General features: G+C 39.2%; 1 protein-coding gene across 1 annotated transcript in view; it reads left to right on the forward strand.

Moving 5' to 3' along the window:
• MS3_00003076 (uncharacterized protein) overlaps positions 1-15816 on the forward strand; it is a 54631-nt gene that overhangs the window by 24769 nt on the left and 14046 nt on the right. The window contains exons 7-11 of the mRNA XM_051210761.1: positions 957-1018; positions 3122-3224; positions 8738-8818; positions 10766-10964; positions 12283-12330. Coding sequence (XP_051073202.1) covers positions 957-1018; positions 3122-3224; positions 8738-8818; positions 10766-10964; positions 12283-12330 — 493 coding nt within the window. The remainder of the gene's footprint in view (positions 1-956; positions 1019-3121; positions 3225-8737; positions 8819-10765; positions 10965-12282; positions 12331-15816) is intronic.

The following is a 15816-nucleotide window of genomic DNA, read 5'->3' on the forward strand; positions in this document are numbered from 1 at the left end:
ACATGGGTAGCATCATTGATGAATGTGGAGGATCTGATGCAGATGAAAATGCAAGGATTAGCAAACAAGGACAGCATTCCTACAGTTAAAAAACATATGGAACTCAAAACAACTGTCGTCCAAGTCAGAATCTTCAATAGGAACGTCAAAACAGTTCTACTTTATGGAGCTGAAACTTGGAGAACTACAACAACCATCATCAATAGTGTATAAGTATTTATAAACAGTTGTCTATGTAAGATACTCAATGTCTGTTGTGCCGGATACCATCGGCAACAGTTTACTGTGGGAGACCAGGTTCAAGCTGAGCAGGAAATTGGGAAAGTGCATTGAAAGTAAATAGGACATACATTACAGAAAACACCAAACTGTATCATGATGCGAGCGCTAACTTGGAATTCTGAAGGGAAACGGAAAAGAGGAAGGCCAATGAACACATTGCACCAATAATTGGAAGCAGACATGAAAAAGATGAATAGCAACTGGAAACGACTGAGACATATTGCCCAAAACAGAATTGGATGGACAATGTTGGTGAGCTGCCTATGCTCCTTTACGAGGGGTAACAAGCGTAAGTAAGTAAGTAGTGTCAAGGACGCACGACAGAATATTTTTAGTATAACTAAGAGTGAAGTATGTCTGTTCATATGAATTTAATTTGATTTTTTTCTGTTCCCTGAAGCAGCGCCTCACACTGAGTTACGAAACTCCAGAAATTTAATTTTTTTCACACTCATCGGGATTTTATAAATATCGTTGTTTCTGTAATTATACTTTGAAATTATTGTCAATTATTATCTTGTTTTATTTACCTCTGTAATGTCATAATATAGCTCACAATTAATTCGGAATTTTAATGATTAGAGAACTATTTTTCTGTAATTCTTTAAATAGTCTTGAATCAATTATTGTTATTTGTTTATTTTGAAGGTTTAACTCTTAATGTTTACTTCTAGGTAGATGTCGGGATTTTCGAAGTTGGTATTGGTGGACGTTATGATCATACAAATATTTTCAAGTGAGTTAACTTCTTGTTTATTTAATCAATTGTGTTTTTGAAAATTCTGTCCCATTTCGCCCTGCGTTGATTGTAATATTTAGCTTCACTCTAGTTTCATTTGCCAATCGACCCCATAATATCTGCCAGTAGAATAGATAGGTTACTTATTCCCTGAGCACAGCGTTCCTACACGTTTCATTTATTTATTTTTACAGTACTGGTTGTCTTGTAGAATATCCCACTAATAGTTTAGATTATTGAAGATTAATGGACAATGAAATATGTTATCAAATATTGTATAAAATATTCCCAAATGCCCTGGTACGGCCGAGAGTGGGGAGAGTCTGCTCTCCCTCTCGAAATGCTCTCACACGGCCATGCGTATACAGCCTCTGCCAGCGAAGTCCTACTCACTGCCATCTCGGGGCGGGGGTGTTGTTTACGAAATCGAGAGGACGAAAAGCGAATGTCCGGCGCTTTAACCGGATCACAAACCAATGGTGCACATGGGCTCCAGTATCCTGCGGGAACAAAAGTCGTATGAACCAATTATTGGTCACCGGCTTCCATGGGACTGCATCTCCTTACGGATGGCCCATATCCCGTGATCACTTTGCTAGTTTATTTTGGGATGTACATGGAACACTTCTTGAGTTTACAGTGTAGGCTTAGTTATGTTGAGAAACACTTATGTGAGTCTTTTAGCTTTCATTCCTAGCTAACAGATAACGATGACCGTCTTCTACAGTTATGCTCAAATATTTATATAGGTTACACTGCCATCACTCATCTTGAAGAGTCCCGTCTTTTTGAGCTACATTCTAGATCTCCGACCAAGCCCCAATGATAGCACTCATTTCTATCCTTTTTACTGGATGTCGAAATATCGTCTTAGATATCTCAATTTGATGATGAGATTGTCCAGGATCTATGTACAAACAAATGAATTATGCATCTGGTCGGTTATTAAGAAAAAGCGTATCCTGTCTTAGCCTAATATGATAGCAACCGATGGTTAGATACCCTGAATGACATGGCTCAAAATCGTTTGCAATGGCGCAGGTGCGTCCACTCTTTGTGTTCTCCCAGATTCTAATCTTCTGAACTCTCCATGTCCCTTTTTACCTCTTTCCAAATTTATTTCACTGGATTATACTCTTTAAATAACATCTCCAAACCCTAATTTTCCCTATTACTGCTTATACTCTTGCTACCTCTACCACTACGGGATTTGAATCGACAACTGCATCTCTGTGCTAATGTGGTGTGGCAACTCGAACTGATGTACGTACGTACGAAGTTCTACGTTGTTACTGAATGACTGACTAATATGATTTATTAACAACTGCAAAGACGGCAGTAACAAACTGGTTAAGTTATTTTATAGTCATCTGTAGTAAATAGCAGTTTAAAGTAAAATAGACGGGTATTGCGTCACTAACAAATTTGTCTAAATTTATCAAAAGGTTTCGCAAATCGAAAATAATTACAGCTGTACAATTTTAATTAATGAAAATGATGAGTAAGCTCTTCGTTAAATTTCTTTTATTTCGCCTAATGACAAAACGAACTTCTTATCATTGTTTTTAAAATATTCAATACTGCTTGACTTCCTTTGTGATGAATTGTTGGAATTCTGATGGAAAGTCATGATCAAGGGAGTTCTGGTATATCCGAAGTCAAACACTCGTCATCAATGTCATTTGATGTTCGTTACGGAATATCGCTTATTAATTAACGTCCGGAATGGATAGAGTTAGATGCCAAATTAATTTTTCTGAGATTTAAAATTTCGTCATAAGATCTAAAGCTGCTAAGTGTGCACTCGTGAATAATCATGTCCTTGAACAAAAAATTTGTCCAATGCCCCCTAGTTTTTATTAATGATCCAATTGAATTCAGTCCTCAACGTATAAACATATGAATTAATCTAATCTTTCCAAAACCTCTGTATGAAAAATAGAAACTCTACTTGCAAAAAGCAAGCATTCTAATTTTAAGGATATTTTTGAAAATACTTGACATGTGACTGCTTTTGTTCACGTGTTCAATCCGTAATATTCACTCTTTTTCAAAAAAAGAAAATGAAACGATTTATTTTTAATCATATTAAATTTTTAGAGATCCTTACGTAACTGTTGTCACAAGTTTGGCACTGGAGCATACAAATATTTTAGGCAATACCATTGCTGAAATAGCTTGGGCTAAAGCAGGGATTTTTAAGGTAGTCTTCACTATTATGTTTTTGATGTACTGTGTAGTCATATTAAGGAAATGTTATTTCTTTTTTAACATAAAAATTTGAACTTATGTAGGAAGATGAATAGATATTTAAGTGTTTGCTCAATAACAGAGTTAGAAAACGTGGTTTTGCGAATTCCTGAATGACGTTTCTGACAGTTTCGCTGAAGTATTTATACGTGGTTATTCTTGTAAATAAATGTGAAAAGACTTAAACACCATAAGATTTTGGTAAAGACATGTATCCATCTTAGGTGTTACTTTTCACATTATCAGTAAGTCAGTAAAGCGCAACATGTAACCTGGTACATATATGGATCGGTTCAAGTTGCCACATCGCATTAGCATAGCGAAATGAAATTGTTAATACAATTCCACCATTAGCTTGGATAGTCTACCTATGCTCTATACACAGATTGTGATCATATTGCAAGATTCGCAACAACAAATAAAAAACCCAGATCCAAAAAAGATATATTAGACATAAACACTAGCAGTCCACTCAAACAGGGAATCCAAAGTGGAAATCGCCAATGGAAAGGAATTCACACATTAAATAGTTAGTAAGTTGAGGGCCTATCTACCTGCGTTTGGTAACCAATTACATTGTGCTTCTACTAGCCACACATCACATCATTGTTTTGTAGGCCTCATAGACCCTATTCATTCTCATTATTAAGTTTCAATCTATAATTTGAGTTGTGTTATGAGGATAAGAAATTCGCAAGAACAATCAATAATATGGTCAGCCAGTCAGTCAGCTACAACGTAGGACCAGGCACATATGTGTATCGGTCCAGGTTGCCATACCGCATCAGCACAACAAGATGAACACCGGATTCATAGCAGTGGTTAGGTCAAAGGTGGTAATATATAAGAGAAAGATTGCATATAGTACAAGAAGAAAGAAATGGTTCGTAGAAAGAAAGATATGAAGTGATTTTAATCTCTTAGTTTAAGGGAAGACAGGGAGTGTATACACCGACGCCATTGTGATCGACTCTGAGCCATGTCACCAAGAGCCTCCAACCATTGGTTACGAAAGTCACGCGGACCCCAACCAAGTAGTCTGCATTTACCAACATGGCTCAGACTAGGAGTTAGTGTCTTCAAGCACTGATGCCACGTTTTGGTTTGGCCACCCCTAATTCTCTTCCAACCATCTCTAACACCCGTTAGCATTGCACGACGTGGTAATCGGTGTTCAGGCATACGTAACACGTGGCCCAACCATTTCAGTCGATAAAGATTCACAACCTCATCCACTGATTTACCATCATTCCCTAATACCCTGCGTCCAACCTCACTATTACTTACCCGGTGGTCCCAGCAGATGCCAGCAATATTTCCAAGGCATCTGTGGTCAAATACTAATAGCTTACGAGTGTCTTCTACTCTTAGTGGCCATGTTTCGCTGCCGTAAATTAAAACAGAACGGACTGCCGCGCAGTATACCCGTCCTTTTATTGATAGACGGATATCTCGCCTTCGCCAAAGGTGACGCAAGTTGGCAAAAGCCAATCGAGCTTTTCGAATCCGTGCTGAGATTTCGTCCGATACCAACCCATTAGGGCTGATCCGACTTCCAAGATAAATGAAGTTGCCAACGCGTTCGACTACTTCACTCCCTATCCTTAGTTCAGGTGTTAACGCAGACCAATCCTGAAGCAATAACTTGCATTTAGAGGGAGAGAAGCGCATTCCAAACATTCTGGCATTGTTGCTTAGTGTTACCAAAAGACTCTGCATTTTGTCAGCGTCTTCACCAAACAGGACTATGTCATCTGCGTATTCTAAGTCGATAAGTGGACCTCCTGGATGGAGATCAATACCCGAGAATTCAGTAGACGAGAATGTTATTTCCATCAATAAGTCTATGATGAAGTTAAACAAAAATGGAGAAAGTGGACAGCCTTGACGGACACCACTTGAGTTTGCAAAAGTAGATGACAGTTCGCCATAAGCTCTGACTCGACTAGTAGTGTTCGAGTAAAGAGCCTTTACAAGGTTTATGTACTTCTGTGGTACGCCTTTCAATGACAGACACTGTCACAGAATCTCGCGATATACAGAGTCAAATGCTGCTTTTAAGTCAAGAAAGACCACCATTGTCGGACGCCGATAAGTATGCCTGTGTTCTAGAACCTGACGAATGGTGAATATGTGGTCGATGCAGCCACGACCAGGTCTGAAGCCAGCCTGATTTTCTCGTGTTTGCAGTTCACGAGTCTTAGTTAGGCGTCTGATAATTATCGAGGCTAGTATTTTAGATATTATATTAGTTAAACTAATCCCTCTGTGGTTGTCACAGGATGATTTTGACCCTTTCTTATATATTGGGACGATAAGTGATTGTGACCAGTTAGATGGAATAACGTCTAAATATTAGTCAACTTAATCGCTAAAATTGAACCACCATCCTTAAAGACCTCTGGAGCCAGTCCATCTGGACCAGCTGCCCTTCCTCGTTTCAGATTAACTATAGCCTTTTCAACTTCAACTAGAGTTGGGGGACTTACTTCAATGTTCCATTCACACTGTCTGGGAATGGAGGGTAGTTGTAGAGTCGCTGAAGGCCAGCTGAACTGTTCCCTAAAATGTTCCACCCATCGTTCTAAACGCCTGGACTGGGAGCAGATGAGTGTATCGTCTTTTTCCGATATAATCTCACTTACACTTGACTTATTAATTCCAGTTTCTTTTATTAGTCTGTAAAGCTGTCTTGTGTTCCCTATAGTCGCCGCCTTTTCCATCTCTTTTGCTTTCATTGCCCACCACTGCTCACGGTCGTTTCTTAGACTTTTTCTTAACCTAGATCTGATTTGTTGTCGCTCTTCCTCATGTTCGGAACCTGATGGGACGAGTTTGCGAGAATCCATCAGTGTGATAGACTTTGAAGAAATCCACTGGTTCTTTGTAACTCTGTGGTTTAAGTCGCCAATAGATGTTATTGCTGTTTCCACAGCTGCTTGTATGGCTTTCCAAGCAACAACTGGGTCAGTCTCGTCTTCAGAACTACCTAATCGTGACCTCAGTTGTTCCTGGAACCTACTTTTGGTTTCCTCGCTACTCAGTTCGGTTCGAATGGGTCTTTTTACTGTGGCATTTTTGCGTCCAGTGAGGCGCAAGCAGATGTGTGCCCGTATTAGGGCGTGGTCGGAGTCCAAGCAGGTACTCCAGAATGAGCGACAATCTTCTACCGACCCTCTCCAACGGTGACTGATGGCAATATAGTCTATTTGAGTCCATCGTTGGTTTGTTGTAAGGGGTCGCCATGTTAGACGATGTCTCTCCTTATGCTTAAAATTTGTGTTTGCTAAAAATAAACGATTGTTTGAGCACAGTTGCAGCAGATGGTCACCATTATCTGTTCGCTGTGCCGGAATACTAAAATATCCACCTAAATGCCTTTCTGTTTGGTTTAAGCTACCTATCTGAGCATTAAAGTCACCCCCTATGAGTACTATGTCTGAGCGTTTAGCTTTCTGAAGAAGTTCAGAAAGCTTTCTGTAAAATTCATCTTTCACTTCATCTGAGCTGCAGTCGGTGGGAGCGTAGGCAGAAACGACAAAAAGGCAACGACGTGTATCCCTATCCTTCCGAGTTCTTACGGAGCCGTTTAGCCGAACAGCACATAAACGAATGTTAACGGGGATCCACTCTAACAGTGATTGTTCCGTCCTCATGCTTAATGCTATCCCTACTCCTGCCAGTCCACGAGAGCTGACCGTCGTGTCACCAGATACACGGAGGGTGTATCTCGTTGGCTCTCCGTCTTGCCGAGGTGAGGTCAGGTGAATGACCACACTGGGATCCTGTATGCGTGTTTCAGAGACACAGCATACATCAATGGTACGAGATTCTAGGGTTCTAGCCATGGAAGTCTGTTGACCGATTTGACATAGGGTGCGTACGTTGAAGGCTCCAATGTGTAGTTTGGAGCGGGGTTTCAGTAGACCTGGGACAGAGTTTTGCGCACTAGAATCGTTGGCTATGGTGACACTTGAGGAGGAAGCCGAAAGAGGAAGTTTAGAGTTGAAAGTCGATGTAGGAGGAATAATAGGAATTGAAGAGGAAGGTTGATTATGAATACAGTGGTCTCGAGTGCTGTTAGAGGTATGAGGGCGGTTATCGCTTCCCGGTTGCCCACACCGAGGAAGGGTTCTTCTGGTGGTACCTGAAAAGGAAATTGGATTAGAGGCGGTCTCAGTGACCTGAGAGCGTGACCGCAGTGCCCAAGGGACAACTGCTTGAGGCCGGTCGCGCACGGCCTTTTCGTGGGAGGTTTTTGACGTGTTAGCTCCGTTCTTCAAAGGGCCTTACCACCGGAGACGGAAATCCGTGAGGTAAGGTGAGGTGTGACATTTTTAGAGTCGACCTTTTCTAACCCCACCCCTCCTTGTGGGAAGGCAGCATCACTGCAGATGCTGGTTGTCCGAGGGAAACACCTTACTGCTGTCACACCTCTCTACAGTCAGCGGTACGACTTCGCCTTCGGACCCTGGGTTTGTTGCTTTTAGTCTTACCGCTCTTCAACCGACCTGTCTGACATGGTACGACCTTGAGGAACGGTTGTTCCAGCCAGTATAGCTCGGTTGCTTCATCACGATAGGCAAGCCCGACCACTATGTCAAGGTAGCAACAACGGTCGGGATCAATAATATGGGCTCAATATATTTCAAACAATCAGGTTACGTATTCACTTGTCTGGTTATTTATTTGAGAACTAAACTTTAAATTAGACAGAATTCCAAGAACAGCAAGGATGCAAAAAATACTCTACTCCCATCACCCTTAATATTATCAACATTATCAGGATAGACTTCATACTCTTCATTTCATTTCCTATTTTACACTGAATACCAACTGTCTGTGATTGTGGCAGTTAGTAGTAGAATTGCTTTATTAATAAATAGTGCAGATTTATTACAGCCTAATTGTTTAGTTTTGGCTTAACGATCAAGACGTTCGACATTGAACTAATAGGTTACTCTTTCGAACCCCACTCCACCTAATTCGGTTTAAGCAACTAGTTAGTATCATTAGCACTTATATCTAGAGTGTAGTCCAAAGTATACGAACCTCTGTACTGGTAAATGAGTTAACAGTAAGTATGAAAAGGTTTACTTTCAAGGTTTGTCTAGGTACAGAAAACAAGATTATTTTCAGGTTTATGTGTAATATTGATACTCAGGGAGTTTCTGGAGACATGCCAAAGTTGCTAGCAATCATTCAGTCAGGTTATAATACGTAATCAACCATTTTTATGAAATATTCTGGGAACTTTCTATTGAATGCTGTTTGGGTGACGTACTTTCAACTTTATTTCCTAACTTTTCAAGACTTTAAATAATTCTCTGGTAGTTCTAACAGCAATCGAATCCTAGATTTGTATTTTGAAATGTCTATTGCCTATGAAATCCAAGTTTTGATCGAATGCTAATTTTATTTATTTCTAATTCTACCTAACTTTTTATGATGTAAATCTTCAAAAAGACTGGTTCTATAGCATTAGTCAGTCATGGGCAATCAGATGAAGCAATGCATAAATTTGTTGAAGAAGCTGAACTTGTTAAAGTAATTGTACACGTTATGTTTTTTTAAAAAATATAATTTAAATGTGCTATCTGTCTACCCATTTAAAATGAACAGGAAAAGTAGGTTAGTTTACTATATAAAACTAGTTTTTTCTCTGTTCATCATGAACTAACATTCCGTGATTTACTCTCATAGTTACAAAACAATTTTCAAATCAGTGTTATTTACATTTTTAAGTATATACTTATGTCCTTCTGAATAACTGGATTATTTTAATTAGAAAAAGTTCATAACTTAGATTATCGTAATTGGTCTTATTGTGGCTGTCAATAGAATCCATGAAGAGAGTTTTGTCTTATTCGGGACTCTCCTCTCAATTGAGCTACTGAACACAAATTACCACTGACTTTTTCAATGCGCGTCTATTTGTCACTAAGCGTTCGTAATTCGCGGTTGTTACTCAGGACTGCAGTTGATCGGTCTCTGTTGACATTTTTAGATCCTGAATATGCCTGCCTTGATAATTCTATAGAGTTACAAGTTTTTCGTAATCGCTAAATTATGAAATCCTCATCATAAACTAACTAATCTTTAGAATAATATTTGTTCAATAGGTAATCATTTATAATGTATGAAGAAATATGAAGGACAACAAATAATTTATTGCAAAAACTGATAAATTTGCTTTCAACTATTCTATGTAGAAAACTTTTTTATGGAACATCATATTCCTCGAACTTAACCGGAAAAAATTCAAAGTCCTGAATGTGTTGTGTAATTGAATTCTAAAAAATAATTACAAACAATTTCTTTTCATTTGATTCATCACGTACAAATCCAGGTACTGGGGATTTACCTCTACACTTTAGTTGAAAGAATGCAATAACAGTACTTGATTACTCAAACTAAAGTAAATAAGAAGACGATTATCAGAACTATGTGATATATTAGCTCAATACATTTCGAATAATGAAACATGCCATAAGATTTATCTTAACTCGGCTTTTGTGGTGTTGTACAAAAGTGTAAAAGGGTGTATACTAAGATTTATTGAACTCTTAGCCATACGGAAATTTAAACCCTCTTTGTGTATTCAAAAAACACTTTATTCTCACCTTAAAGCTACCCTAGTAATATTAGCTTATTATCCAGAGTGATAAGGTTTCAAATTGTTTTCATATTATTTCTTTATTATCTTTGTCTCCTCTTACCCTCCATTTCTAGTCTAGTTGATCTTTTATTTTTATATATGTTTTCAAGTATATGTGTGATACATTAATATCACATAGTTCTGATCATCTTCATCTTCTTATTACTATTGAAATTTATCAAAGGGACTAATTAGTATAAAGTAGATCAAATAGTATTCGAATCAATAATCGAGTGATTTTCAAAGCAAATACTTTCATCATTTACTTTTGTTGAATAGTAATTAATAAAAACTTTACTAAAAGTATGGTCGGGATCCGCGCGACTATCGTAACCAGTGGTTGGAGACTCTGGGTAACATGACTCAGAATCAATGTATACGCTCTTTGTGTTGCCTCAAACCATGAGCTTAAAATTACTTTATACCTTTCTTTCTACAAACTAACTCTTTCTTCCTGTATTATATCTTTATATGCAGTCCTTCTTTTATATATTTCTACCATTGAAGTAGCCACTTCTATGAATTTTGTATTCACCTTGTTATGCTAATGAGGTATGGCAACTTGGACCGATGCATATATGTGCCTGGTCCTACGTTGTAGCTGACTGACTGATGTAATTCCATGACAATTTCGATGCACTCCACTCAAGGTGCACATATACTATGAGAAACCAATTAATTACCTTCACTAAAATTATTAACAGGAAAATGCCAACCTTTCATAGACAAACTAAGCAAAGTTCAACTTTCTATGCATTAGTCTACTTTTTATTTATCTGAATACATGATCGAAATGTTGTGTCTTCTCACTTCTATTTTGTGTTTTTGATTTCCAGTGTCCATTGTATGTTGCACCTACGTTAGATTCACTATTGACTACAGAGAATATGACTGAGCCATTTAAAGATATTTTTGACAATATGAATACCATACCTAATAGTCAATTATTAAATCTTGCTTTAAGTTTAACTACAATAAATTATTGGTTTGCTAAATTACATGGAACTACTAATAATGATAACGTTATAAATATTGGTTAGTTATTACATTATTTTCTCCTTAATTGTATGTTCTTTTTTTCAAAAGTTTGTTTATGCTGATTAATTGTTTTGTTAAAGTTTAATGGTTCTCGTTTTTGAAAATTTGTCTGGTTTTAATGGTCATTTCGACTGCAAACAGAATTATTGGATGTCAATGATGTCAGATGTTGAGATAGTGTTATATAATCTTACTTTTACCAACTTCCATCACTTGCGTTGTGAACAAGATGTTTTTTTACCGACCGATCATACGGCAAGTACTTTACGCCTCAGTCTACTCTCTACTAATATACTGCTGCTGCGAAATAAAGTCTATGAAAGTAGATGTGTGTAGACTTCAAGTATTTGATTACACTTATTTTCGAAACATTCCCCGTATATAATGTGACCACATAGAGTGGAGTGGTGAGGATAGGCTAAGAGTACTGGGTAATCAAAGTAAGTCCATTATAAAGCCTTTATCAGCTGTGATGGTTAGGACATGCGTTACACTCTGTTGACCGAAATAGGTTGAAAAAAAATCAGAACAGGACATCAGTTCATTGAGTCACACTTTTAAAACAATCTATTTTAAACCTTGTCACGAAATTAATTTTAAATCAGTTACTTCTATCATATAGACAGCCTAAACAAACTGTACAATAAGAAAAAGCTCAAATAATTGAGTTTTTCCACTGATCAGATATTTTGTGACAGATTTCATATTATCTCCATTATCTCATGAAGTTAAAAAGGTATATATTAAACATGAATTTCAGTGAACAATATGACAGACAGATGTAACACAATTTCCAAGTATAGGTTTAGACACTCAAATTTTTGTGTAACAATTGATGGTACTACTCCATTGTCCAGACTGAAGTAGAGTGGATCGCCGTTCGAATCTGCTACCTAATGATTGAAGGGCAAGCTATCACTCCACAACAATAGAAAATAAGCTGGAAAGTAATGGTGTGCCGATATAGAAGGAGATGTTAGTCTATGAATCATACTGAACTTATGTACTAGCATAATGTTTCCATTGCAGCTTTCCTGCTCCCCCTCAACAACTGTCATAGTCGTCAACAGGCTATGGCAGATTATTTTCGAGAAATCACGTAAAGAAATCAGAATTAGTTGATTTTTGTTATGTGCATTCAAAATGTTCACTTGATTCATAATAAATCTTGTTACCCTTAATTTGTTGGGCATGATTTGGTAGCTTGCAGAACACTCGGTTAATTAAACCGTGATCCATGTATTGTATCAAGTATGTTATGAATTCCTTTCTTCAGCACTTTACTCCTTGTAATTCTTCCATTTTTTTGTTCCAGGTTTACAGCCGACATCTGAATGGAAACCGAGTTCAACTGTTTTATTTAGTAAGTTTTCACTCTTTAAGAAAAACGAGAAAACATGTGTCGTGCTGTAACTTTAGGTGTTCCGAAGTGATCAGGAGATTTTCTGCTATTTGTTATTCATCAGCAAGATATACTTGCAATCTTCACGCAAAAGATTATTGTATGTGCGACATTGGTTACTACTCAGTGACCGGTTCGTATAAATATCTTAGTTCTACAGGATGTCAGCCACAGCATTGATGACTCAGTGATAACGCTTGGTGATGCCGGTTCGAATCGCATGATGCCTACCAATTCGCACCGTGATAGTGAGAAGTTGCTGGTAACACGGAAACGAAATTCAGGGTTTTCTACTGATTTGACTTCTGACCATATGACATCCAAAGCACAGTGCATGCGATATTCGGTCACCTGCATAACTACACACATTTATTTATTTTAACACATAAATATTGGTACAAGGGGGCACTGAATATATATGCGCCACACAAAACAATCAGAATGGGAAGAGAAAAAAGAAGGTGAGAAGCGTAAAAGAAAAAAAGAACAATAACGACCACAGATTAGTGTAAGGTAGTGTAGTAATAATAATAATGGAGGAAACGGAAAGATGCAACCAGAAGAATTCTTTCAGTTAAGGAAGGTCCAACCACTTGTTATGAAGAAGGTGAAAGAAGGTTACAGCAGGATCGCCACTGGCTTCTATTCTGAGCCATATCTGATAACGTCTCTAGCCACTGTGTTGCACCATCTCTAGGACCCCAGCCAAGTTGTCGTGAAGGACCAACAGAAGCCAGCCCTTTGCAGCTTTCTTTCATACCGCGACACCATTTCATACACTGACCACCTCTCCGCTTTTTCCAACCAGTCTCAGAATCGGCAAATAGTGCACGACGTGGAATTCTCTGGGACGACATTCGTAGAACATGTCCAAGCCACCGAAGTCGATGTTTTAAGATGGTGACACCAATTGCATTATCGTCTCTGTGCCCGAGCACACGATGCCAAACCTCTGCATTACTAACATGGTGTTGTCACTGGATGTTAGCAATCCTTCGGAGACAACGATGATCAAACACAGAAAGTCGTCTAATATCCTCAACTCGGAGAGGCCAGGTTTCACAAGCATAGAGCAAAACTGTTATCACCGACGCTTTGTAGATCCGACCTTTTACAGCCAGACTATCATCACAAGGGTGCCAAAGATGGCCCAGATTGGCATAAGCCGCTCTGGCTTTCACTATTCGTGCATTGATCTCATCACTCACACCCCCACCAGCACTTATGCAGCTACCCAGATACACGAAGTTCTTGACTACATCTATCTGCTCACCATCCAGAGTGAGTACAGGATTAGAATCCTGCCAGTCTTGTAGAAGTACTTTGCACTTCGAAGGCGCAAAGCACATACCGTACCTACGGACATTGATTGCCAACTGAGTAAGTGCGGATTGCATGTCTTGGGCATTATCACACAGTAAGACACTATCATCCGCATACTCAAGGTCGAGAAGTCTTTCTCCAGGCAACAGATCCACACCACCATTACTTACATCCATCAGCGCTGTTCCCAGAATGTTACCGATGGCAAAGTTGAAGAGGAATGGTGAGATTGAGCGACCCTGCCTAACCCCACTGCTCGAATGGACCAATAGAGAGAGGTGGTTGTATGCCCTCATTCTGCCTGAGGTGTTTGTATATAGGGCCTTTAGGATGTTAATAAACTTCTCACGCACACCCTTCTTCAATAGACAATCCCAGAGAACAGTCGTATCCAACGAATCGAAGGCAGCCCTGATGTCAAGAAACACTACGATTGTTGGCCTTTGATAAGTATGACGGTGTTCTGACATTTGGCGAAGGATGAAGATATGATCGATACATCCTCGACTAGAACGAAACGCAGCCTGCTCCTCGCGAGTCAATCTTTCTCGGATTTTGGACAATCCACGAAGTATGGTGGAAGCCAACAGCTTGGACGCAATCGGAAGTAGACTTATCCCCCGATAGTTGTAACGGGAACGACGTGAACCCTTTTTAAAGATAGGGACAACTATCGACTCACTCCATGACGTTGGTACACTCTCTAGTTCGCAAACCTTTGTAAACAACGTCGTCAGTTCCTTATTCAAAATGTCACCACCATCTTTAAAAAGATTCAAAGGTAAGTCATCTGGGCCAGGTGATTTGTAACGCTTCAAGAGTTGGAGTTCCTTGGGGACTTCTGCCTCATTTGGTGGATCAGTCGTCACCGGCCATGGAGGGCAGGACAGTCTGACCGATGTTGCTGGAGCAACAGGCCCGTTGAACTGCCCTTCGAAGAATTCTGCCCATCGTTCAAGACGTCGATGGATGTTCGTGATTGACATCCCATCATCCTCGCAGATTGTTTCACTCACATCAGACTTCTTGCTGCCAGTGGCTCGGATGAGTTGGAAGAGCTTCCAGTAGTTATCAAATGCAGCTGCTGCTTCTAGATCATTAGCACGCTTCGACCACCAGGCTTCTCGGTCCTTACGCAAGCTTTTCCCGATTTCCTTGCGTAACATCCTTCGTTTGTGGTCAAACTCACGGTCACCCGGAGTAGACCGACGGGCTTCGATGAGTTGTAAAGAGCCTGACGAAACCCAGTGCTTATAAGCAGAACGTTTCGCGAAGCCGCAAGCGGCTTTACTCGCCATCGTGAGGAGATGCAGTCCCATGGTAGCCGGTGACCGAAAATTGGTTCATACGCCATTTGTTCCCACAGGATACTGGAGCCCATGTGTATCATTGGTTTGGAATCCACTTAATGCGCCGGACATTCGCTTTTCGTCCTCTCGATTTCGTAAACAACACCCGAGCTACGAGAAGACAGTGAGTAGGACTTCCCTGGCAGAGGCTGTATACGCGTGGTCATGTGAGAGCATTCCGAGAGAGAGGGCGGGCCCACCCCACTCTCTGCCATATCAGGGCATTTGGGGGCCTGCAACGGTCCAACTGTTGTGTTACTATAGAAAGAAAAGCTACATCAACTCTATTCGAGCCCTATATGATACAACTGGTTAGTAATAGATATTGAGATGAAAATGGGAATTGATTTTTCTATTGAACAAGTAGAGCGTAGTCTTCAATTATCGTGACAACAGAAAATCGATAAAAATTACGTGTATATAATTTCAATATAAGTAGGACTACCATACATGTAATACAAAGTAAACTAGCAAAATTCGGTAACCTGCTTATGTTGATAGACACTGATTTCTAATTACAGTAGCGATTATAGTATGTGAAAACTAATAAACTTACAAATTCACAAGGAAGCAGTTATTTTCCATCTAACTATTTCAGTGAATTGTTCTAATGTATCACTTAAACTAGTACAAATTGCTATATACGTTTAAATATAGAAATAAATCACTATAGTAGGATCTTGCAAACGGCATAGTTAATTAACCTTAAACGTCATCAATAGCTGAGAAAATGTGCTTTCGAATATAACAGCCCATAATTACGTAAAAAGGTTTT

Source organism: Schistosoma haematobium, chromosome 1 (genome assembly GCF_000699445.3).
Source record: "Schistosoma haematobium chromosome 1, whole genome shotgun sequence".
In the NCBI taxonomy this organism is placed as follows: Eukaryota; Metazoa; Platyhelminthes; class Trematoda; order Strigeidida; family Schistosomatidae; genus Schistosoma; species Schistosoma haematobium.